Source organism: Panicum hallii, chromosome 1 (assembly GCF_002211085.1).
Source record: "Panicum hallii strain FIL2 chromosome 1, PHallii_v3.1, whole genome shotgun sequence".
Lineage (NCBI taxonomy): Eukaryota > Viridiplantae > Streptophyta > Magnoliopsida > Poales > Poaceae > Panicum > Panicum hallii.
Window position 1 is genome coordinate 49,270,812 of NC_038042.1, and position 25,843 is coordinate 49,296,654.

Here is a 25,843-nt window from a genome sequence, read left to right on the forward strand (position 1 = left end):
GCCCCACGCCTCCCGCCCGATGATCGGGCGGGAGGCACCCATTTTTCAAATTTTTCTCAACTGCCACCCTTTTTCGAATTTAAATTTATTTTTAACCCTTTTTTAAAAAAAACTCCTCACACAGCCGCCACTCGCTGTCGCCCGACGTCGATGTGCCAAATTGTCCTGATCCGTACGTGCGCTATCTCGCAGTGTCTCTTTGATTTGGATCGGGTCCGGATAGAGATACCGTCTCCACTTACGTGCTGGGCCGTCTCCGCCTGCGCACGTTCATCTAGCTCTTTTCGGCAGGTAATCACTCCATCTGATAGAAAATAAGAAAATAGTGGTTGTTTCGCGAAACAATTCTTCCTCTTATATTTATAAGGCTACTATTTAATTATTATACGAGTTGTTGTTCTCATGTAACTTGTAATAGACTTTTTTTCTAAAAGTCAAATAATATGGTATTATTACGAGACGTTACAGAAGATAACCAACTGTAAAAAAACTGTTTGATAAATTGTTCTAAGATTATGTATTAATAACCGAGATCGTCTTTTTATATGATACTGATGTGCTTATCCTGTTATCTCGATTTTTGATAGGGACGGCGGGGCGCGCTTTCCCGGAACAGACAGATACCGGATATGATATCTCTTCGGATAAGCAAGTTCTCCTTGGTGGCATCTCTCGGATCTGCACCGGACTGCCTGCTTGCTCCATCGGAGCCGAGAGCTGTCGCACTCCAATCATTCCAAATCATTAGTTTATCGGCTTCGGTTATTACTTACGGAATTTATTAGTCTATTCAACCTGCTTACGCTTCTTGCTTCCGTCCCCGACGGTCGCTGTCTGTTTTGTGGAAATCCGAAAGCTGACCTTTTGTTGGGATGGTAGTGGAATATTGTAGCATCACTACCAGAATTCCAAGTAGTTCGGTTTTCTAGACTTGCCGAGATCGGACACCTCATCATGTGCCAGCAGCTAGACTGGGAGGACTCCAGCTGGTTGATTAGGTCATTGTAGAGTGGAGCTAATGGTTACCGTTCGAATCTCTGTAGTTTAGAACCATATTTTGTAACTAGATTAGGTATGATTGGATGTGCTAAAACTGAGTGCTAAATTTTAACACTTATTAGCACATATGCTTTTGCTAAAGTTTTCGAATCTTGGCTAAAGTTTAGCTCAGTCCATTAGCACTCATGTTTGGAAAAACTAGTATTAAAATTTAGTACTTTTGAGCATTAACATTTGGATCCAGACAGCTCTATAGCACGACGCATGGCTGTACTTAGTAACTGCTAGTGGCACACTTGTGCCTCGTGCAAGCTATTTTCTTTGCGAAGCAATAATGTTTGTATTCGGTTGGTTAGTCTAGTGGCACACACATTGGCATTTTTGTTTCTTCTTTTTGAAAGTAAATAAACACATTTGCGTTCCTGGTGCCATTTTTAAAGCACCTTTTTGTGTTAGCGTAGAGAGACAGGGACAGGGGCAGAGAGAGAGAGAGCGACGGGCTGCCGCGGGCCCGTCGGTACAAGTGGCCTGGACGAACAGCGTCGCACAGCGAGACCGTGGGCCCTGGGCCCCGGCCCTAGCGGAACGATCTAGATCTCGCCTGCAATTCGCCCGCCGGGGTAGGGTAGGGGCCCGCCGACTGACCCGGCGCCCCCGCGAATCCCCGGGGGATAAGCGCGATCGCCCCGGCGGCCAACTGGGGTGCGCCAGCTGGCGCGGGGCGGCCCGGCCACGGGCTGACGGGGACTGTCCCCGTCGCGGTCGCATCCGGCGGCGTGACGACGAGTGACGGTGTGTGACACCAACCTTCCTTTTCTCGGCGCATGCAAAGCTCTCTTTTTTTCAGACGAGGGGGAAAGGGACTGCAGGTGGTGAAGGGTATCTGCGTGTGTGCACGGGTAGCGTGAGCGCGCGGAACTTGTCACCATCTACCGTGGAGGAAAACTTGAGCCCCGCTACTACTGTTTGCTGGAAGTTTACTGTGCAGTTTTTTTTCCAACAAAAAAGAAGTTTACTGATGCAAAGGCTATCCTAAAATTTGGAGAATGAGAAATCTCCCGAGTGCTTGAGCACTAGGTTCATCGGGGATGAAGAGATGTGGTGTAACGAGACTTCTTCAGATCGCTAAGCTTAGAGGGAAGTTTGTAGCAGCCACGAGATGATGGTGGATGGAGAAAATGTAGTGCGACAGCGAGGCTGTAGGAACCGTCAACTATGAACTAGGCTATGCTAGGGACAAAGGGTAGGGTGCCAGCCGACACATCACATCATGACAGCAGATCTAGTTTTATTCTAAGTTAAATTTCTCTTATTCTAACAAATTTTATAGAAAAAATATTTTAACATCTATAATATCAAATATAGAGTGAATGCACTATATACATATGTTTCATGGTGGATTTAACAAAACCAGTATTTTATATTAATGGTATTTTCTAGATCATCTAATTAAATACGATGGTCTGTCACTCTAGTCATTTCTCCTCCAAAATTAATTTATAAAAAAATATTCTAAATTATTTCACTAATTTATTGGGTCGATCCAGTGATCCAAAATATTTATCACTCGCATCCCTAGTCACAAATGTTGGTGTATTTTTTTCAATAGACTTCATCAACATTAGAGAAGTTTGACCTAAAGGAAAACTAAAAACACCTTGTGTTTTGGATCAAGGAAATATCATGAAAGTACTTTCTGAAGATGAATATATAAAAATCAACTATAGAGTGTGGAGACATCATAGAGAAATGAAGCAAGATGACATGAAGCAGAGGGTTGGGGAAGAGAAGCCATCATAGTTAAGGAGAATAAGATGACATCAAGGGTGGTGAGTTCAACAAGAATGGCGGGAGTACTTTCAATATGGCTAAATTACATGGATTTTTTAATTCAAAATACCTAAAACGATGTTCTATAGTAGCAATTTATTGCAAGAGAGAAACTATCGATTGAAACACACTTTTGAAGACTTCCTCCTCTCAAAGAGGATGTACTGTTCGACGATCGTGAAGCCGTAAACTTGAGGGGGGAGGGGGGGGGAAGCTTTACTAGGTCTTCAGTTGTTTCCCCATTGACCAAAGGCATCTTACGTTGGCACCGAGTTTTAGAGGTCATTTTCCAGTGACGATTAGCAACTCTAGTCGCCAGCCAAGTACTCGTATCTGGCAGTCTGGCACCGTCGGACAAACGAACAAAGGTGCGTGGCCCGGCGAGACAGCGACGGGACGCCGGTCCACTGACTGCCCAGCTCGTGGCCGCGAGCCCCTCCACGTGCCGGCCGACCCCTCAAAACGCCCGCCGCGCCGGGCACGCACCAAACACCCCCGAGGCCAACCATTTCCGACGCAAAACCCCCGGAATCCGTGACACCCGCAGCGTTCTCGCTCGTGACGCGCCCGGAGGAGAGCAGAGCAGAGGCATCAGGCATGGACGCCGCGGCAGAGCTGGAGCAGAAGCCGGCGGTGGGGTACTGGGCCGTGGCCGGCGCGCGGCCCTGCGACGCGTGCGCCGCGGAGCCGGCGCGGCTGCACTGCCGCGCGGACGGCGCGTTCCTGTGCCCCGGGTGCGACGCCCGCGCGCACGGCGCCGGGTCGCGCCACGCGCGCGTCTGGCTCTGCGAGGTCTGCGAGCACGCCCCCGCCGCCGTCACGTGCCGCGCCGACGCCGCCGCGCTCTGCGCGGCCTGCGATGCCGACATCCACTCGGCCAACCCGCTCGCGCGCCGCCACGAGCGGCTCCCCGTCGCGCCCTTCTTCGGCGCGCTCGCCGACGCGCCGCAGCCGTTCCCGTCCCCGGCCTTCGCCGCCGCGGGGGCCCAATCCCAGGGGGACGCGGCGGCGGACGACGACGGGAGCAACGAGGCCGAGGCCGCCTCGTGGCTCCTCCCCGAGCCCGACAACAGCCACGAGGACAGCGCCGCCGCCACCGACGCCTTCTTCGCAGACTCCGACGCGTACCTCGGCGTCGACCTGGACTTCGCCCGGTCCATGGACGGCATCAAGGCCATCGGCGTCCCGGTCGCGCCGCCCGAGCTGGACATCGCCTCCAGCGGATTCTACTACCCCGAACACTGCATGAACCACAGCGTAAGGCTCACTCTAGATGCTCAGCGCCTCAGCGGACACCACGAAGTGGTTTCTTTTGAGATTCGTAATAAAAAAGTGCTTTCTTTGAGTGGACTTGGGATAATGTGGACGCCTTTAATCGCTTGTTACAGGTCTCGTCGTCGGAGGTGGCGGTTGTGCCCGACGCGCTGGCGGGCGGCGTCCCGGCAGCGCCGGCCGCGCCGGTGGCGAGCCGGGGGAAGGAGCGGGAGGCGCGTCTGATGCGGTACCGCGAGAAGCGCAAGAACCGGCGGTTCGACAAGACCATCCGGTACGCGTCCCGCAAGGCGTACGCCGAGACGAGGCCGCGCATCAAGGGCCGCTTCGCCAAGCGCTGCTCCGCGGAGGCCGAGGGCGAGGACGATGCGCTGCTGGAGCACGAGGAAGGGGCGTGCTTCTCGCCCGCGGTGTCGGCGCCCGCGGCCTCGGACGGCGTCGTCCCGTCCTTCTGCTGAGGGGACGACGGACGGCACCCTGGCGGCGACCCCTTAATTTTGCCGACTCTGAATGGATCTCTGAACGCATGCGACGCGATGCGCGCTCCGTGCAGCATGAATAATTGTACAGCAGTTCGTCCGATGCAACGAACTCCATCGCGGTCGCACGGAACGCATGTAATCCTCCTCACCATCCGTGTAATCCAGCCTTGTACATTACTACCATCTAGAGGTGTTTGCGTTTCTCTTGCACGGGTGCATCTCAGCATCTGCGACCTGAAAACCTAGCTGTTCATGCGCCTGCGCCCCCACAGGGCGGCATCCTGACCTCTCGGAAGATTGTTCCGTGATGTTCACAAGCGGTATGCAGTTGCGTGGAGCTTTCCAGATCGTTCTTTTTCCCCTGCAGTAGTTTCTTGCGGACAGGGGGAAGGTGGAGCATTGAATTGGAATCGGATCGGAGCACGTGAAGAGTGGAGCTGTGAGGGCGCGGAGCAGTTACCTTTCCCGAATGAGGTCGCAGGTAAATTTCTGATTTGAGCCATGGAATTAGGTTGGATCAATGGAGCAGCCTGTGAAGATGGAGCTAGCCGCCGAACCGGGACTAGGACATCCACGTGACTCGAGTGTACGCCCACTGTGCTGGACCTTTTCTTAACAAGTGGCACTGGCACAACACGGGCGCACATGCGAAGTTCCATGCGGCAACCTTTCGGCAACTTGCAGATGGAGAAGAGGCGAAGAGCTATGGGCCGATCTGATGGGCATAGTCCTGGAGCGCCACCCGTGACTGAAAGATATGCTTCTTTCCCGTGCCTGCTGGTGATGCTGCACGGCGACACCGGTGTCGCGTCGCGTCCATGATTCAGTGTGCTGCTGCCACAGCTAGCCATTGGTAACTCCGTACGTGCCGGGAGCAACGTCAGTTTTGAGTCCGGAGTTCTGGACAATCTCCCAATGTTCCTATCGTGCTACCACATGGTAGTGACCCTCTGAAATCAGGAACCAACTACTGGGCTTCAGCTACAAACATCGCACATGACAAGCACTTTTGTCCAAATTCCAAGCAATCTAGGAATACAAATCTCACAGGAACCAGATCTTGTCTTAACTACAAGCGCCCAATGTCATCCAGTCAAAACTCGAAACAGAAACGTTATAGGCTCCTGCCTCCACAATTGTATCAGCAGCGGTGTCCTCCCAGGAAACACAAAACACTGAAACGAAATGCAAGACTTTGAATCCTATAGAATTACAGAAGTTGTACCAATGCGCACGGGAAAAACATGCTGGGGCCCCTAACATTTTCCCAGCATCTTGGAGCAGCTAAGGATCTCAGGCGTCATTGCCATATGGGGACTCATCACGCTGGGGCTGCTGCCCTGGGGACCTGCTATAGCTCCTGCTCCTTCTTGCAGGTGGTGGCGGAGGCGACCTGCTCAGTTCTCGGGTTGCCGGTGGCGACCTGCTGCTGTTGTTTCTCGGAGGCGGTGGTGGTGGCGACCTGCTGTAGCTCCGTGCACGAGCAGGTGGAGGCGACCTGCTGGGACTCCGTGCACGAGGAGGTGGAGACCTACTGTAACTCCGCTTCCTAGGAGAACGATCCCGTGGGCTGTAGCTCCTGAAACATGGAGGGTTTTTTTTCAGAAATGACCACAAAATTAACTCATTGAAAAGGCAGCAAGTGTGGCAACAAGACATATGGGGCTTGTTGAATTGCTAAGCAAATGGCAAAATTGAAAATGTAGCTACAACCAGGCTGGTCAACAAAAACAAAACCAGAGATGTGCACGAGAACCCATGTACTTGATGCCATTACTTCATATTCCCTCAGTTCTAAAACAGAAGTTTAGGAATGGTTTTGTGCTCCAATAGACATTGTTTTAGGTTTTATAAGTGGCATTTTCCCCCTGAAGAACCCTTATTGAAAGCTATTGAATATTGGTGTTCAGAATGAATGCGTGAAGTGGGCTTGGAGTCATTACCTTCTGCCATAGCTTGGGCTCCTCCGATATCTTGGGCTGCGGCTGCGGCTTCGGCTACGACTGCGATATCTAGGGCTTCGGCTCCGGCGCCTTCCACTACCCAAGCCTCCGGAACCAATCCGTAAGCGACATTCACGTGCAAAGTGACCAGTTTCACCACACTCATAGCACTTCATATCAGAACCATTACGGTCTCGGCCACGTCCACCACCAGCTTTGGTTGACAGCTCAACCCTCCATCCATTCTTACCTATCAAACACGAATTGAAAAAAAGTATATGCACAAATTCATATATGAATATAACAATAGCTAAAGGGTAAAACTTGGTTCAATCACTAACGGAGATGAAAATAGTCGAAACGTTCTTCTCAAGTAAGATGAATAGATTATAGCAATTTAAAATGAACTCAAGCATCTTTTAGAGTCTTGCAGTTGAGTATCACTTGCTCCAGGGTCAGTAAACACATGCATTGATTAGAGCAGCACCAAGATGTTCAACATCCCACTCATGCTTTAAGTTTGGCTTGTTATCACTATGTTATTCACTAAGTTGATATAATGGATACCAGTATATTTCTTGGTAGAAATACAACTGCCGGGTATCAAAATGCAGGCACAAATATTGTCAAAGACAATTGGACCGTTTCTAGATATTAATACAGTGACATGCAGTTCTCCGTGTTTTAGAACCCACAAAAGCAGGTGCTGTCAGTATTTTCACAACTTGACCTTGCATAAGCTGCCACTTTAATGGAGATGCAACTTCCTACTGCAGAGTGATAATTACTTCAATCACACGCTGTTACCCTATTATCATGAAGTTTAAGCTTTATCATATACTACAAATAACTGAGGAAACAAAGGAAAACATTTTAATTCAAATTTGAAAGTAATTTAATAGGGTCATATTCTTCATAACAAAACTACCCACTGCCGGAAAAAGCAATAAGTCAATCGTGAAAAAGATGTACAGCAAAGGGCAAGCTCTTTAAAATACAAATAAAAAATAGACATCCTTGATTATTACCATCAAGTTCACGAATGGCATCTTGTGCATCCCTGCGGTCATCAAAGTCAATGAAGGCAAATCCTGGTGGTTTTCTAGCAACCCATACACTGCATTGAAAAAAATAAATCAGTACAAGTGAATTCCTCTAATCATCATCTAATGTACAAAAGCATCTAATACTGAATTAAGCTAACAAACAGCATACAAAACAAAAAATCTCTACTATCAACAGCAACGAAGAACTAACACTTCGGCATACAAATGCAAGAAAGACTGAATGGCATTCAACAAGACCTATGTAACTCTTCCATGGAATCCTCCCACTCTGCATATATACCTATTATTAGCTTGTTGCATAAGTCAACATACAACCCCGCTGCACAGAGGTACATATCACTCTGGATAAAGTGCAGCTAAACCTTTCATGGATTGAGTACTAACATATACGAACATGCATTGACCAAGTGATCAATATATTTCATTTATGTGATAATGTGATTATGTGATATACAAATTATAATCATAAGCAACTGTTTTCTAATATATGAATCTTATGACATCATTTCTGTATCACAAAAGTTATCATTTAATAGAGTGATCGTTCCTGAAAGGCTTGTCCTAACTAAATGAAATAAGCCTTGTAATTTCACATGTTGGGAGTATTGAGGAGATGTGTGATTCTGGATTAATTTCATGAGGGGAGTATCATCTATTATCACATCAACTGCAGTTTACTTTTTACTTAAAGATCAGAGGCATAAATTCCTAGGTCAAAAAATAATGTTGTTATGTTGCCATGTTGGATGCACTTCGGAACTGCTAGCCTACTAGCACAGTTCCATCTTTTGCTCTATCATTGTAATTCAACTTCATTCCACCTTACTCGTCATGTTCACCTAGTATTTTCTACTATGTTCTTTTTATTAACGCGCGCATAAAAAATAAACTTTAAAATGCTAGCTCGCTGAATTAAAACATAAATGGACAAAAAGGTGCCCTCTAATCTTTTAAAAAGGAGCCCTACCATTACATAAAAGGACAATCACAAGCCTTTTAAAAGAAAAGAAGCTAAAGTTTGTCTGCAACTGACTAAGGAAAAGCTATTCAGAGCTAGTAGCTTGAACTGAAAGTTGTCTTAAGCTTAGTACAACCTAAACGGAGCTACTAGTGAGGGTAACTAGATAAGGCCAAGCCACTGATACGTTGAAGTCGCACTTGCTAACTTATCATGCAGAAGCCATCAAAACACCAAGCCCTACAAAACTAGGCCTTACAGGTACTCCATGTACTTCACATGTGAACATAGAACTCACACTTTTCCCTTTTATTTCTCAAACAGTATATATGCATTGCCTGAAAAAAAAAGGTTCATCAAGAAACAGCCCCAACTCTGAGAAAACCTGTTCTACCCAACAAACTGAACACATACACAAATGCATTGGTATTGAATCACTCCACAGTAGCCTTACTATATAGTATCGAATCACATGAGTGGACAACTGGCCTCAGTACTACAGTTCTACCACCAGCACCCTCGGTGCAAAACTATAATACCCAAAACCACAAATTACTTGCATGCCTGTAAGGCAAGGAAACCAAAAAAACAAGCTCATACAGTCCTATAGGCTATTAACAGTACCATATAGACGAGTCGGGAAAATCATATGCGCAGTAGCACCAGCTTAGCACTTCCGCCATACAAAAAGTAAGACAAAAGAAGCTTAGCCCTTCCGAGCAAAGGCACTGCATCTCACCTCCTCAGAACCCCGAACGTGCGGAACTCGTCCTCGATCTCCCGCGCCGTGACGCGCGGATCCAGGTTCCCCACGTAGACGCGAGCCATGAGCGAAACCCTACAAGGGGCCAAAGAAATTCCAACAAAATATCACTCAAATCCACTCCAAGGCGCAGCAGCAACCACTAAGCTCCACCGAGGAAACCCCAAATTTCTCAGGGATTTGTACGAAACAGTGGCCTAGGAACCAAAAGCAATACGGGATCTGAAGCGTACTTGCCTTCGCGCGCGTGCTCCCTCCGGGTGATTTGAGATTTGGGGTCGCGAGAGCGGCCGGGGGGCGGCTCTAGGGTTTAAGTTCGAGCCGCGGCCGCGGAGGAGAAGAGGGGAGGGCAGGGAAGTGTAATTTTAGGCGGAAACGAGTTGACGACTCAGGGGCAATTTCGGAATCTTGAGTTACGGTACGGAGTAGGTGGGAAAAAGGACGAATTCATTGGCCTTTTCCCTTTGCCTCAATTCGCAAATGAGTTGTTTTTCAAAAATTCTCAAATGAGTCTATAGACAAGCGCAATGGCTATTTTCGCAAGAGTATTATAGCAGTTGGTATTTTTATTTTATAGGTACAGAGACATTTAGCAGCAACCAATTTATATCGAAGTAGAAGGGTCATGAAAATATGTGATGCTATTGATCAAACGTTTGAGTTCTCATCTCCACTTAGTTGATTAAAAACACTTGGGATCTCATATACTTATTCTCTCCTTTCTTCGTCCTTGCTCATTTTTTTTTCCTTTTCATATAGTACTTTGCTTCTTCTTTTATGTACTGGTATGAAGTATTTTTTTCATATACATCTTCCTATTTTTTTATCGTCATGTGGTGCTTATGGCACCAAATCCGACTAACCTCCCCAATCCCCACCTCCTCTCATCATCACCCAAAAAATGGTCCATCATTATTCGCATGCAACGATATCCTCGCCACCCACCCTAAACCCTTGTGTTTGCCACCATCATCACGCAATCCTTCCTCCCAAAGTACTTTCTCTAAGCCTAGCAAATTCATAACCCCATCTTTAATCCACCACTCATTCCTCTTGATGTATGTAAACTGAGAAAGCATGGGTATTCGATTACTCAAATATCAGGGCTTATGATGAAAAAATATTTTGCACTCGATTGGTTGATTTGACATATATGGCATTAAAGTTCCTATAAAATTCAATTTTTCATGGTGTTTCATGGAAAGCTCTTACTACTCAATATTGGGCTGGAGATACCAGTCTCACGAATGTATAGTTCCACTAGAACAATGAACATGTTAATTCGGACTAATAAAAATATTTTTTGAGTGTTCGAGATGCAATATTTTCTAGCGAAAGTGATACCCACTTTATTCCCAATAGAATTGGTGGATGAGGTGACATCCATGACTGATATTTGAAACAAATTGTTTAGCACACTCATCCCTCTTGGTTACGTATGTGCTTTCCTTGGAAAGGAAACCACCAAAATCCAAACACCTAATGAAAACTGCGAAAACTATGTTTAACCCTAGTCTTGAGTTTTAGCCTTCCTAGTGATAGGCACACCTCGTGACTAGGCATATTTTAAATACGAAATATTCCTAATTATGGATTACTTAGACCATGTTCTATAAACTCATTTTGTTTTGAGAAGGAAAGATAAATCGCAGGCTCAACGCGGAAAGAAAGGGTGAGCATCACGGTCACCAAGTTCCGAGGTTGAGAAACGAGAATAGACAAACATTGTGTGATACTCGAGAAAGTTTTTTACAAGGTGCGGGAAAATATGCCCCGCATTTCCGGATGGAGGAACCAGTGGCGCTGGTGAGCACAAGTGCACAACAAACAGATCTCCATGCTCAGCGTTCTAAAGCACGTATTGTCCACACATGCTCAGCTCTTTTGCCAGTAAAGATAGGTCCTAACAATAAGTTCGTAGATCATTCCATGACGACTTGACGAGGTGGAAGTATGTCACTGCTTCTTTTCAAAAAGAAGTATGCCACTGCCATGTTCCATTGGAAGATGCTAAATCAATCGATGTGACATACATGCTCAACAAACATATACCTAGCTTGTTTTTAGCTTGTAGCTACATACGCAACTAGTACGGATGATGAATCAGATCAGATACAGTTTCACATTCATTTAAAAGGTGCAAGCAGAAAAACAAACAAATATTAAATAATGATCACATATTAGGGAAGTATACTTTGCTCATGATGATATTTTTGTTTATAATCATTCTTCCAGATATACATAATTACACACGAGATCAAAGTCAGATAATAAAATCTCCTCAAAAAATATAGCAGGTAGCATGCAAAAATAGTCTGCATCAATAGCCTCCATTGTCCATAGGCTCCAACAACAAACTTTACAACAGAATACTGAAACTCGAACTCAACCAACAAGAAGACATACCAAAAAAACACTTGAACTACACAGACCTTGAAAGTGAGATTAAGTCACACGCTGGCAATAGAATCATCACTCACATCGCAGATGGCACAATCATAAGCACAGTGAAAAAAAGGCCAACATCTCACTACAACCTCAATGGTTTGGCCAAAAGGAAAAAAAAAAGAGAGTTCTCATGACTTGAACGTTTCACATTGAAGCATGAGTAGAACTGCTCTTCAGCAGCTGCTAAATGTCATCATCAGAAATTGTTGGGGTACATCAAATAAATCTGTTACACTGTATATTAATGTTCAGCCCATGATATAGCGCTTGATAAATATGCAAATCTGGTTGTGTTATTGCACAGCCAGCAAGGATTAACTCCCCCAAAAATTGGATGGATCTGACAAATAAGATTCAGACAAGAGCTCTCTTGGCCAAGGAATGTGAAAAAGAAATCTCCAAACATGATCCTCTATTGCTCAAATAAACTAGAAATAGCCGCCAAATATCCAGCCAGCTGCAGGAATTGATGAGCATGGAGTCACGTATCAGTAGTGTAGAACTGTGTCTAACATTCTAATTAGTAAGTGATTAATCGTTTAGCATCGCATATCACAGTTATCCATTATGATATTTCTCAAATTATGTTATCTGTAATGATAAAAAACTTGTACATACTACAAACCGAATTCCTCATGCATTCAGTGTTAAGTACCTGCTCCAAGATACCCTTTCCTGTCTGACCTTCCACTACTAATCCAGCAGTCAGTCCTATCATTGCCAATGCACCGTTAATCGCTTCTGCTTGACGTTGCTTCTGCAAAACAGACCACAGTTGAATTTGAAGAGTAACAAAACACAATGAAGTATTAATATAGAATACAAACCAATCTTGGAATTCAAAGGGGAGTGCAACAGATGGGTTTTCCAGGACAAACTGAGACTAATTAGTGATATTTTATGAGAAAATGACTATTTGTTAACAGAAAGTGGAACTACTATCTTAGCCTCTTAGGAAAATAATAAACATAGTATATATCTTGTATCACAAAGGATTTTCAACATCTCACATAAGTTATAACACATATGACATCCTTTCAAAATACACACACACACACACACACACACACACACACATAACACATATGCATACCCATGTGAGTACTGCAATCGACAGTACACTAGGTAAATATGACATCCTTTCAAAAAATTTTGGTACTGCAATCAGTTATCCGGTTTACACCCTTTCAAAAAAATATGAAAACCACCATAAAAAATATGAAACTAGTACCAAAATTTTTCTAAAACTGTAACCTATCTATTATTACTCTATTTGAATCTTATTTATTCAAAAATAATAGGCATAACTACAAGCAACCAAATATTATGAACATAAAAAAATTGGATCCGAATAACTGACAAGTATAGTGCCTATAGATATGTTATATTTTTAGAAAATTTTTGATATTCATTTCGTATTTTTTGGATTTGAAATGAATTACTTATGAAATTTTTAGTTTAAATTTGAATATTTTTAATTTTCACAAAATGGAAAACCACCTTCGAAACCACCCTAAGGGCCAAATTTGCCCGGTTTTGACAGTTGGATGGCATCTCTTATCCGGTTTTGTAGTTTAAGGTTGAAAATCGGACTTTTATGATAGTTCAAAGGTGTAAACCGAACTTTCCCTTTTGCAATTAGGTTAGGTGTGTCAACTGCACAGTGTACAATGAAGTTTTTGCCTGCTCAAAGAATTAAATCCGTAATGGGGAAATTGCAGGACAGCAAGACAGGGAAAAAGGCTAGCTTCACCATTTCATCACCAACTATTGGTGCAAACAAAAGAGAGATTTTTTCCCCTTATCCTGAAGATTCCTTCCTTTAGCATATATGATTTACTTAATCTAAAGAATGATACACTCCAATACACACCTTCAGCTTTTCTTTGGCCCTGATTTCTTGCATCTGTTTAGCAGCTAGACGCTTAGCTTCCAGTGGATCAACCATCACAACATTTTCACCTGAGCTTCTTTTGCCTTGTGGTGCCTGATTCATTTGGAAAAAAGCAGTTGAACTACCAAGAATATACTATAGAATAAGGATGCAGGAACAGACACTAAAAGAAGTTGAATAACTTTCCCCAGGGTTAGTACTTAGTATAATGAATAAAGTGAAGAGTGCTAAGGCATTATGGCATCCTGATTGGATAAAGGCCTTAGCAAAACTAAACCTTGTTCTAACTAAAAAGAACCAAAATCACATAAAGAGTTCAGGAAACATTATTTGTACTATTAATGTCATAGCCCTACCAACCCTCAAAAATAGATGGCCTACTCAAAAACCTGATGCATACATCTGCACTAGCAAAGGCCAGCATGTGGCTTCTCCGATGTAATGTATGCCCACATTGCTTGTATTGGATTGTCCATCTATGAGAGAAAAGACATATAACTCAGAGGTCAGTTAAGTTAATGCAGGTGCTATTGATGTTACACTAAACCGCAACCAGAATATAGGCATTAGAACACAAGTCAAACCAACTGATATAATTTAAAAGTACTGCACTCCTGGATGCTTGCCAACCCCAATGAAAAAGTTCAACTGTTCAAACATTGTACAAAAATGAAATTCCTAAGGGTTTGTAACTGAAGAATAGGTTCTGAGCCTGTAAATACTCTAGTTAAGATAGGCATGGATACTAGATGCATCAGAATGTGGCAGAATGTGGAGTGCCAACTAATTATTCTTCAATACGTTAGTTAGACATATAACAGTTCAAGGTAAATTTATCAGATTGCTGAGAATATAAAAAATTAACAACAAAAGTTCGTGTGACCTTGTGGGCTAGCGTCAGAAACAAATACAAGTATACGATATACACATCACTAGAAGAATAACATCTAAAATCATGGAGCACCTTAATTTGGGCTTTGGATTAATTGGGAAAGAGCAATACTGCATCATTGGGGACATGGCAACAAGAAACCAGAGCATACCTGAACAAGGACGGGGCAGAGGACACTTGCTGGATCGCGAGGAAGCGTGAGGAGCCCGAAGAGCAAGAGGCCGGAGACGGAATCGTCGACGAGAAGCAGAGGCTGGTGGAGCACGCCATTCTTGCTGCTGCCCTCCTCCTCCTCCCCCTCTCCCCTCCTCTCCTATTTCTATGGACTCCGGACACCCCCGTCTTCCACCCTCTAGTTTTTCCCCTTCCGTTACATGAGGTCGTCGTTATCCTGTTCGGCTTCTACGTGGGCTTGGGCCGGCCCATCGCCCAAACGGAAGATCACACTGCTTGGTGGTGGGTGAATTGGCACGCCGCGCCGCGACGCCACCAGCAACGTTAGCTTCTGCGTGTGGCCGTGGGCGCCCGCTCGCGGCATGACGACCGCCACCGCCATCGTCGCCGGCCATGGCCTCGCCCTGCGCCGGAGCCTCTCGCTCCCTAACTCTCCAGGGAGACCCACCTCGGTCTCCCTCTCCGCGCGGTCCCTCCCACACTCACGCCAACGCATGATTGTTCCGGCCAGCCCGTCGCCGCGGCCGTGCCGGTGCCGGTCCATCTCCTCCGAGAGCTCCACCGCCGCCTCCGCCGCGGCTGACACCGCCGAAGAAGAGGCGGATCCCGAGAACACCGACGTCGAGGAGGGGGATGAGGTGGTGGACCCGCAGGCGGAGGTGTGCTACCTGGACCCCGACGCGGACCCGGAGGCGATCCGGGAGTGGGAGCTGGACTTCTGCTCGCGGCCCATCCTGGACGCGCGGGGCAAGAAGGTGTGGGAGCTCGTGGTCTGCGACGCCACGCTCTCGCTCCAGTTCACCCGCTACTTCCCCAACAACGCCATCAACAGCGTCACGCTCCGCGACGCGCTGGCCTCCGTGTCCGAGGCGCTGGGCGTGCCGATGCCCGACCGCGTCCGCTTCTTCCGGTCGCAGATGCAGACCATCATCACCCGCGCCTGCGGCGAGCTGGGCGTGAAGGCGGTGCCGAGCCGGCGGTGCGTGTCGCTGCTGCTGTGGCTGGAGGAGCGGTACGAGACCGTGTACAGCCGCCACCCGGGGTTCCAGGCCGGCACCAGGCCGCTGCTCGCGCTCGACAACCCGTTCCCCACCACGCTCCCCGAGAACCTCTTCGGCGACAAGTGGGCGTTCGTGCAGCTCCCTTTCTCCGGTCAGCAGTTAGATTCCCACCGCGCTTAATAAACCTTGATCAGGCCATGATTGTGCTTGGTTGATGAGTGATTTTGCTTCTTCTGCAGCTGTACGAGAGGAGGTGGAATCACTGGAGAGGAGGTACGCATTCGGTGCGGGGCTCGACTTGAACCTGCTGGGGTTTGAGCTCGATGACAGCACGCTGGTCCCTGGAGTCGCCGTGGAATCATCTCGCGCCAAGCCTCTAGCTGGTAAGTTTGCAGCAAATTTTCAGCCAAACGCCAAATGCCACATTCTTGTTTAGAAGATGACAATGTGCTGTCGAGACACTGTGAAATTAACAAGCAATCTGAAGCTCCCGAGGCACTCGAGATGATGTGGTGAATTGACAGTGAATTTTTTTTTTCATGATCAATGCCTGATTGCAAACACATATGATGATCCGTACGATTTCTAGTCGTAACTTGTAAATATGGACTAAAAAGAAAACTCTAGTCTTACTCGTATATCAGTTGGTTACTTTGATCTCTATATGCAATGCAATTGGGAGATTACTTGTCGTACACCTAGGCAAGTTTTGGCATGTCGTATGAGATGATCGCACATGTTACTGCTAGTACTTTCAATGTAGAACAAATGTCATTCAGACTACAACCTTTTACTTTTTTTGAAATAAAACAACCTTTTACTTGATTTTGGACTAGTATGTACTACCAATTCGTGGTTAAAGACTTAAAGTGGTAAACTCTGGATTTGGACAAGTAACTGCAATTGAACTGCATACTGTAAAGTTAAAAGAGACACTGTCGAAGAATTACACCTGCGCCAGCAAGTTCGCTGTGTCATGGTTGTGTTTCCTTTCTCCTCCATTTTTCAGCGTGGATGAACGGTCTGGAGATCTGCGCGATGGAGGCGGACACGGGCAGGGCGAGCCTGATCCTGTCGGCGGGGGTGTCGACCCGGTACATCTACTCCGGGTACCAGAAGACCCCCGCGGCGACGCAGGAGGCGGAGGCCTGGGAGGCGGCCAAGAAGTCCTGCGGCGGCCTCCACTTCCTGGCCATCCAGGAGAACCTCAACTCCGACGGCTGCGTCGGGTTCTGGCTCCTCCTCGACCTGCCCCCGCCGCCTGTATGATGTTATCCGCCAGATGCTTAGCCTGTACTGTACCCTGAATTTTGCAGGAAAAAATGGATGTAGCATGTGTAGTGCCAGTACAAGATTCTTGGGATCGGTATACAAGATTTCGTTTTCCCCTTTTGCTTTTCTTTTTCTATTGCTCAATGGGCCTATTCAGGAAAAATGGCGCATGGCCCTCTTGCAGCAGGCTGTCCGACGCAGCTTCGTGTCGGCCCAGTTACTTTGTTTCCGGACCGTGCGTGCGGCGAGGTGGCCTGGGGCGGCCTTCCTCAACTCTCGATTCGTTTGCTTCCCGCACGCGCACAGAGCGCGCGCACGGGCGGTGCACGGCGCCGAGCCGCCGACGCTAGCAGCAGCGCGCGCGACTGGAAATCGACGCGTCCTACAAGGCGCAAAGTCGCTGCATGTAGAGATGAAAGCGGACGGTCGGAAAAAAATTCTAATCACTTCTATTTTTCATTTTTATTTGGGAAAATAGATCGGAAAAGCGAAATTGGATATACAAGATATTTGAAATGAAATAATTCTAGTGGGAACATGTCGATAACAGTTGGGAATCGGTAATTAGAATTGGAAACACCGGTGTAACCACTTCAAAAATCCAACTCAATATGACAGATGCAAATCATGCATAGCATATACGCAAACAATACCATAGATGGACAGATAGCACCACAAATCTAGCACATGATAGGGCGGAAACGAAGAATTTCGTGGGCCACCTTTACCATAAAATATTATCAATCTCCATGTAATAAAATCTGACCGGCGGACCGGTGCACCTGTAGCGCTGTAGGCGGCACCACGCTAGAATGAACTCTTGATTTGATGGACCGGACCTCCCGATCGTGGAAGGAGGGCGAGCATGCCCGGTCGCACCATACGATCTATTATATTAATAAGAAAGTCGCACCACACGATCTAGTATATTAATATTATATTAATAAGAGAGTGCGAAAAAAGTTACCACGTTTGCCGAGAGGGTCTGTAGATTCCTACGTTAATCTAAAAAAGAGAAGAATTTACACAGTTGGATTTTATAAAGATCTAACCGTCTGAAGTATTAAAAGAAGACAGCACGTTCGCCCAGAGGATCTAGAAATTGTCACATTAATCTAAAAAAGAGAAGGATTTACACCGCTGGATTTTATGAAGATTTAACGGTCTGAATTAACGCAAGAGTCCATATCAAATATGATTAATAAATATATAATTTCGGAATTATAAAATTAATAAAAATTAAAACATACCTAAAGAGTTCATACCGAATATGGTAGTAAATAGCTAAATTTAGAATTAGAAAAATAAGGAAATTAGCCGTTGATCAAAGAATCCATATCAAATATGAGTAAATAAACAGATAAATTTGTGAACTAAAAATAGAAAAGAAATTAGTATTTGATTTGTATAGCGATTAAGAAGCAAATTAGGAAGGAAAATAGCTAGAAGATGATCACCATGGCTGAAGTGCTCGCTCAAATGCATCAAGCATCAAGCATGCTACTCTGCTGCGGCACAACAGATGAAATCAAGTCAAACTTCCAATTTCAAAATTTGACCTCCATGAATTCGCTGTAGATTCCCCAAGGTTGATTGTGTTCAAGCTCCATATTGGTGAGACCAATAAGTAGACATATGTTGTGATGGTCATCAAGGTGAGCAGCAGAGAAGGGCAGCATGCACAAACGAAGAGAACTGCAGCTGACGATACACAGAGAGAAAATAACATCGTACACACAATGTGTTAATGTTGGTTTGATCAAGACACAAATTTATCTATGGTTGCTCAATCCATGCGATGTCTAGAAGGATAGGCGGCAAGACCCAATTGTGACACTAATAGATGTTGGGTGACACAATCTACACTTTGTTGTGCAAATCGAAGAACCAGACTACACAAGTTAAGAATCATTTTTTTTCTGGAGACATGGTGATGGCGGCAAGCTTTCTCCAATCAATCATGACTGCTCTGCACTGCGGTCTGAGCATATCACCAAGAAGGGTGGTTGGATGTGGTGAAAAGGGTAAGCAACAAAACTACAAGCAACGGGGCATACACGACATCAAGGAATCATCTCTACAACAAACACACATGATAGCAGGCGAAAACATTCTCCTTTTATATCAGAGTATGCCTATGAAACTGTTTGGACAATTTTGTGCGTCTTCCAAGGATCTGTATTCGCTAGATACTATTAAGAGCTACCATTCGTAACTCTCTATTTCATGAATAAAAGCTTCCTCATATATATAAAATTCAGCAAGCACATGTTATTGTCCTCTACGGAATAGAGTTTTATATCACATTTTGCTAAAACAAAAAAAATGTTCATATATAGGATTTCTTTGACACGGGTAGAGAAGAGGTTCTACACTCAATTAGTCATTTTCCTCAGTTCTCATGTTATTTTTTTCTAGAGATTTATTGGAGTTTCATTGCTTAGAAAACAGCATGTTTACAAACAATGTGCAAATTAAATGGAAAAGGGGAAAAATCTAAACAGACGACTGTTGTCATCATGCAACGGTCTAGATTAAATAAAAATAAAGTTCATGTAAACTACAAATAATATACAACTAATTTGATAATAAGAATACGTATAATTAGTAGTTTAATTCCCAGACTTCAATATAAAGCACATAAATAAAGAGCCTATGTAAAATCCATAAAATTAAGAAGTCCAATTTCTAATAGTAAACTAAAATTGAGACTATAGTAGGAAAAAGAAGAGTGCACATCAAATTTATTGTAAAGTTCACAACACTTAGGGTTCGCAGTTATTCGTGTTAAGCTGGCAGACACATATGGAGTTGTGGCCTTCTAGAAGGAGAGATTTATAATTGCGGTCAATGAAGACATGGGTTACGAGATAGGATACAAGAGTGGATATTTGTCTATACAAATTTGAAAGCATCATGTAACTAAAAAATCGTCATATCAAATGGACAGAAGCAGCAAAGGGACAACAACAAACACAACAATGGGAAGGCACCTCATACGATACGAGCGAATATGCATGGAAGATTTATGGATTTGCTTATATCATGTAGATTTGTGTTGCAACAATATGTTATCAAGTAGAAGGCAAAATGTTCATGTTATGTTCATGTTATTACGTAGTCAACCGGACAAGGCATACCTATAGATGGTACAGTTAGCCACTAGTGGAGCCCTGTACGGGCCATAGAGAGCTCCGGCCCCTTTTGGCACGCAAAATTTTTTGAAGAAAAGAACGGAGGGTTCTGCAATCCATTCAATATATAAGTCCAGATGCAATCCGCTCAACACATAAGTGAAGAGCTGATGTTTCCAACAGTGAAGAGCAGAAAATATTGCAATCATAGCTGAGCTATGCTGATGCCTTGTTGCCATTGAACGTTATATGAATTTGAACATGATTGATAGATTGCTTCGGTTGCTTCTTATTACTCTCCTAGTTTCAACAGCTAGTGTTGAGCGTGCCTTTTCTATCTTGCCAATAGTTTGGTAGTACACAAAGGAGGAGAAATAGCAGGAGACTACATCTATGAAGATATAATTACTTTTCCAGGATATGAAGAAAAGAAGGGTGGACTTTTAACAACAACAAAAAAAAACAAGACGGGAAGCAGGGAGCAGGGCTCGAACCCAGGTCTCCTTGGTTAGAGCGAACTCCACTAGCCAGCAGCCCGTGAGAGCGGCTGCGGTGGACTTTTAACAAGTGCTGCTTATACTGGTTAATTCTCTTCTTCTTTTTTTTTTCAAGAAACTTGTCTTTTGGTTTATATATATATATATATATGACAAGTTTTATCTACACTCACTTGTAACTCTTTCACTATTAGTATACCATCGTGCGTATATCTATATACTTATTTATCACTTTGATTATGTTCATATACTAATTCTAAGATACTTCAAAGGAATATGTACGAAAAATTTTTCAAAAGCATCCCTATTTTCTAAATATATCATGATTATACGTTATTACTATACTAGTATATAAAATGAGTATGTCCATATACTCTATATATGGTCATATACTTAAAATATATACCATCACAGATGGTGTAGTATGATCACATACACCTCGTACATACCTCGTTGGGTCGGATACGCCCTACATCATGAGATATACATGTAGGAGTAGCTACAAGCGCGTGTAGAATGAATATATATACACACACACTAATATGATAGTGTGATACGGTGATAGGTCTCTATAGACAATAGGCCAGGGTCACTTGTATTTTCTTAACTGTGACCTAGTTGTGACCTAATTATCAGTAGTTCATCAATTAAAATTTATTTCTATAGAACTTTTGTATATATTAGTTTGAAGAACTTTTGTATATATTAGTTTGAAGTTGGTTAATTGGTCCCCTCTATATTTTGTTGCACGCTCCGCCACTGCAGTTAGCAACATGGAGAAGGATACAAACAGTTACGAATTGGCATGGCTCAATCTGACCTCACGTGGTGACGAGAGACCAATGGGCTCGTGGATCCTTAGGACAGAGCAAAGGTCATGGATTGACAAGGTAGGACATGGCAGTACATCACAAGTTGGAAATTTTTGTGTGAAAGTCTTATATCAATACTACAAGCACAAGGATTTCTGCATTAACAATGGATTTGATGATAATTAAAATATCGATTAAGCCATAAATCAACTATATGCTATATCAAGTTTGCTAAGACAATTTTTTCCTTTGTCAAATGTGTATCTAGCCCGCGCAATTTGCTCGGGTAACCATGCTAGTTTGGTATGGAAAAAGATGTTGCATTACAAAGGAACAGATCGAGAGCGCCGCGCGGACGCACCATAGGGTAGTGCATGCCCTTGCAACTAACTGCCACCCCAGAAAACGAACGGACCGGCCGGGCAACCAATAACGCATCAACCGCCCATCAAACAAACCGGTCGGTCGGCCGTACGTGCCCGTGTGGATCGGAGACACCTTGGTTGCGTACGTACCGCTCGTCGTGCGTGCGTACGCACGTGCAGTAATAAGGCGCAACCACCTCCTGATCGCCTGATTCCTGAACTCCTGATCGAGCGCGAACAAGCAAAGTCTAGTAGTAGCAGCAGCTAGCCACAGGGGAGCAGCCATAGCCTCGCAGGGAGCGAAGCGCGTGCGTGCGGCCCGACCGAGACGTGCATGCGTGCACGTGCCGCGGCACTGCCGCGCACCTGCACGCACGATCTTTTCCCACTCACACCTGGCGGCTTACGGCGCCGCAAGCACAAGGAGCTACACTGCACGTACTACTCTAGAAGGCAGAAGCCTACGTACTAGAGTCTAGAGCATGCAGAGAGCTGGCGGAGCAGGCCCTTCTGGAGCTGGCCTCCTTTGCGCCGATCCGGCCGGAGTGCGAGATCCGATCCTCCTTGGCTGCCACGTCGCGCCGAATCGAAGAACCATCCGATCCGATCGATCCGATCCATGCATGCATGCATGAAGCATCCAATCCATCCGTCGCCAGGGGCGCGTCCACGCAGATGCAGCCGTGCGCGCGCATGCATGGGTGGCCGGGCGCGGCTCGTGTGTTGTCACGTCGCGGCCGGGGCAGCAGGCCGGGGAAGAAGCTTTTCTGCCTGCGTGGAAGCCGAAAGGCGGGCCGGCCGGCGGCCGCGGCGCGCCGGCGCACGTACGGCGAAGCGTGTGCATGGGTGCATGCAGCGGCGATGAGATGTGAGAGGAGGAGGATCGGAGGAGCGGCCGAGAGGCCTGGGAAAAGAGAGGGAGGCTTTTTATCTGGAGCATCTATCCTCGCTCTCTCCCCCAGGTGGTGCGCCGATGGCCCATGGATGGATCGCTCGTTTCGTCTCTGTCAGCAGGAGGAAGGAAGTGCGATGCACAGTGGTACGTACGTACCATCGACGGACTAGTGCAGGAGTACTAGTGCTCATGCATGCTGCTGCGGCGGTCTGAGCCTTGGAGCAGGGCAGCAGGGATCGATCCCAGCTAGTCGTAGCTAGCTATGGGCCTATGGAGATCGCACAGGACGGCCTGGCCTTGTATGTGCATGGCTGCGTAGGTCCATTCCCTTCCACGAGGACGTAGATGCATGGCACGTACGGTGCTGCATGCATGCGATGCGTAGGATGATCGATCGGCGCACGGCAGCAGCCCGGTCCGTCCCTGCGCTCGAGCTCTCAGATCATACGCAGACACAGGTACGTGCCCATTGGGTATCTCAAAGCATGAAACTACGCGCGTGTATCCATTATACTGTGAACTTCGATTTCCAACCGCCTTTAGTTTGGATCAAATACTAATGCTCAAAAGTGCAAAGTTAACACTAGTTCATCCAAACTGCAGAAGTGGTAATAGATGTGCTAAATTTTAATAAAGATTCAAAAGCTTTAGCAAGAGTATAATGCTAATAGGCGCTAAGGTTTAGCACTTAATTTTAGTCCATCCAAATATAAATTTAGTAAATTAGGTAATTAGTTTTACAGAGACAAGTACGGTCCTTAGACCTGCGCAGGAGCTAGCTAGCAACGGCATCTAGGAGATTAGAACGGCCATGTGTTGAGGATGGCTGATGAGCACTCAAGCACATGCATTCTGATCTTGATATTAAATTATTGCTGCATCATGCATGCGAATGTCTTTCTCTCTGCAAACAAACATGCATGATTGGCGCATAATGAGAAACTTTGCATGAAGCCGGCCTTAAGCTATACTAGCTAGTAGCTCCAGATGATGATCTGAGCCCTATCATGTACGTGCTGCTCCTCAAGCAGGCAGGATCGGGCATTCGATCGGGCTCGGTCACAGACTCAGTTAGCAGCCACGCACGCGTAAACAGCAGCCCAGCTGGTACGGCAAGTTTTCATAAACGCCATTCACGTACGGTCTGCAAGGGAGAAATCGAGAAAATGAATGTGCATGCAGCAGCCACCCGTAATCCTCATCATGCGAACCCTTCAGAAGCGTCGTCGATAGGGCATTCAATTGGGCCGGCAGATCGCGATCGGCGTCGTTGTTTGCAACGCTCGCTTTAGCTGCGCGCGTCTGCGTGTCTCTATGTCCCTGATACTCGATCGTTAAGATCACTGCTGCCAGGTCCCCATGCATGGATTCCCAGTTTTGAAAGCCCAGTGCAAGGAAATTAAACGCGGCAGCAGACAATGAGAGATCAGTCACGCTGCAACTTGGATCGACGGATGGCTGTGCCTGTGCCCAGCTAGCTACCTCTGTGCGTCCATGTGTATGGGTGTGTGTGTCTGACTGCTGAGAGAGAGTTGAGAGTGAGCTCGGAACGGGCAATGGCCTGCCCTAGTGCCCTGTCTCTCTCTGTGTGCGAGACCAGCAGCGGGAGCGTAAATGCAAGGCAGCGCCGGCCACACCACAGGGTGTGCAAAGGGGAGGGAGCTAGGGGCACGCACGCATTGAAGGAGGGCCGCAGGGCTCTCATCATAGCTACCCGATGGCGCCATCGACGGCCGCATTTACTCTCGCATGCGGGGCGCTGCATGTGTGGATGACATGTGCGGCATGCAGCCGTAGCGCATGGCTGTGCTGTGTAACTTTTGCGAACCCTATGCTGCGTGGTGCTGGAAAGGTGCAAGTCAAAATGCAGGCGATCCACGCTCACATCCACCTCTCCCCCCAGGCCTGGGGGCCTCGCCTTTTCATTACTCATTTGCTCATCGATCGACCGACGATCGAGTCTCTCTCCCGTCCATCGCCAAACACTGCGGTCGCTGACATGCATGCACGAGACGGTCGCAGCACAGATCTCTCTCTCTCTCTCTCTCTCTCTCTCTCTCTCTGATGAATCTCTCTCTCGCTCCACTGCATGCCTGCTCTGGTTGCTGTAGTTGCGTGAGTTCGTAGCAAATAGATGTGATGTGATGCACCAGCTAGTATGTACTAGCCCGTAGAGTAGAATAGCTAGCGCTTCCTACAGGCAGGCAGGCAGCAGCATCCTATAGCTCTCCGATCCTGCTGGTGGCCTGATGTGTGACCATGCATATACGACTGCATGCAGGCCTGCTTACAGGACGCTAGCTGCAACCACACTGATTCAAGGTTCAAACCCCTGAAGAGTCACGAGTCACAGCAGCAGAGACAATTCTTTTCTTTACCCTGCATTGGTCGTCCATCGCCATGCATGGCCGGCCGGCCGGCCGGCCGTTTCTTCCTTTTTTTTTTCTTGAGCGCAAGAGTGTCTTCCTTTCGCACGAATACAAACACTGCACCATCGATGGGCTAACAACCTTCCAACAGTTCTATACAGAAGTGTACAGCTACGAACTTACAACTTACAATGATCAGATCATATGCTAGGCTAGCTGTTAAGTTACTCGTACAAGCCACGCAGCACACTGTAGTTCAGCATTACATTGCCAATGATGGATTGACCGTACGGGCGTGCGTACTAGCATCAACTTCGAACGTACATGCATACGGCCGGCCGTTCTACATCTATACGTACTCCTATAAGGCGGTGATGGCGGATAGCTAGAAGCTATCGTCGGCACGGTCCCCCTGCGGAGAGTTCCGCGTCGGGCATGGCCGATTTGGAGACCACCGCTCGCGAGCGGTTTGGGTGCCATGTACAGCGCAACATTTTCTGGCCGGCCGGCCGGCCGGCCACGCTAGCGAGCGAGACGTTTCTGATACTGCCAGAAACGGTGCGTAAATGGCCACTCCGTAGCCGGCGAGATCTTATCATGGCAGCCCAAACAAGCTGCGGTGCGGCGGCCGCGCCGTTGGGCATGTTGGTGTGCATGCAACTACCCGTGCAGCGTTATCCGCTCCACGCTTGCCAATAATGCAATGCACAAAAAGCCACGGAGAATGAACGAAGAAGAGGAGGAGGATTCGAAGAACACGCTGCAGATTCGGCCGT

The 25,843-nt window shown here is 46.3% G+C and overlaps 4 protein-coding genes across 5 annotated transcripts; 2 read left to right on the plus strand and 2 right to left on the minus strand.

Annotated features, from left to right (window-relative positions):
- The first annotated feature begins 3,295 nt into the window (after positions 1 to 3,295).
- On the plus strand, positions 3,296 to 4,906 carry LOC112889288 (zinc finger protein CONSTANS-LIKE 3-like). Its single transcript, XM_025955848.1, has 2 exons — positions 3,296 to 4,086; positions 4,218 to 4,906. Exons 1-2 carry the CDS (start codon positions 3,427 to 3,429, stop codon positions 4,557 to 4,559), a joined length of 1,002 nt encoding a protein of 333 aa, XP_025811633.1. The 5' UTR covers positions 3,296 to 3,426; the 3' UTR covers positions 4,560 to 4,906.
- Positions 4,907 to 5,590: 684 nt separating this feature from the next.
- On the minus strand, positions 5,591 to 9,702 carry LOC112889297 (serine/arginine-rich splicing factor RSZ23-like). Of its 2 annotated transcripts, none has more exons than XM_025955866.1 (5): positions 9,548 to 9,689; positions 9,291 to 9,389; positions 7,555 to 7,643; positions 6,527 to 6,776; positions 5,591 to 6,162 (listed from the first exon to the last, which is right to left on the minus strand). In XM_025955866.1, the coding sequence occupies exons 2-5, from the start codon at positions 9,377 to 9,379 to the stop codon at positions 5,877 to 5,879; spliced, it is 714 nt and encodes a 237-aa protein (XP_025811651.1). In that variant the 5' UTR covers positions 9,380 to 9,389; positions 9,548 to 9,689; the 3' UTR covers positions 5,591 to 5,876. The 2 variants fall into 2 exon arrangements, with proteins under 2 accessions (XP_025811651.1, XP_025811643.1); XM_025955858.1 differs by having other exon boundaries at positions 5,602 to 6,162; positions 9,552 to 9,702.
- A 2,052-nt stretch (positions 9,703 to 11,754) lies between these two features.
- Positions 11,755 to 14,897, minus strand: LOC112889104. The gene is made up of 5 exons (XM_025955596.1): positions 14,700 to 14,897; positions 14,057 to 14,132; positions 13,636 to 13,749; positions 12,418 to 12,519; positions 11,755 to 12,219 (listed from the first exon to the last, which is right to left on the minus strand). Exons 1-5 carry the CDS (start codon positions 14,816 to 14,818, stop codon positions 12,175 to 12,177), a joined length of 456 nt encoding a protein of 151 aa, XP_025811381.1. The 5' UTR covers positions 14,819 to 14,897; the 3' UTR covers positions 11,755 to 12,174.
- A 96-nt stretch (positions 14,898 to 14,993) lies between these two features.
- Positions 14,994 to 17,123, plus strand: LOC112889095 (protein TAB2 homolog, chloroplastic). The gene is made up of 3 exons (XM_025955586.1): positions 14,994 to 15,874; positions 15,963 to 16,106; positions 16,733 to 17,123. The coding sequence occupies exons 1-3, from the start codon at positions 15,085 to 15,087 to the stop codon at positions 16,990 to 16,992; spliced, it is 1,194 nt and encodes a 397-aa protein (XP_025811371.1). The 5' UTR covers positions 14,994 to 15,084; the 3' UTR covers positions 16,993 to 17,123.
- Positions 17,124 to 25,843: the final 8,720 nt, after the last annotated feature.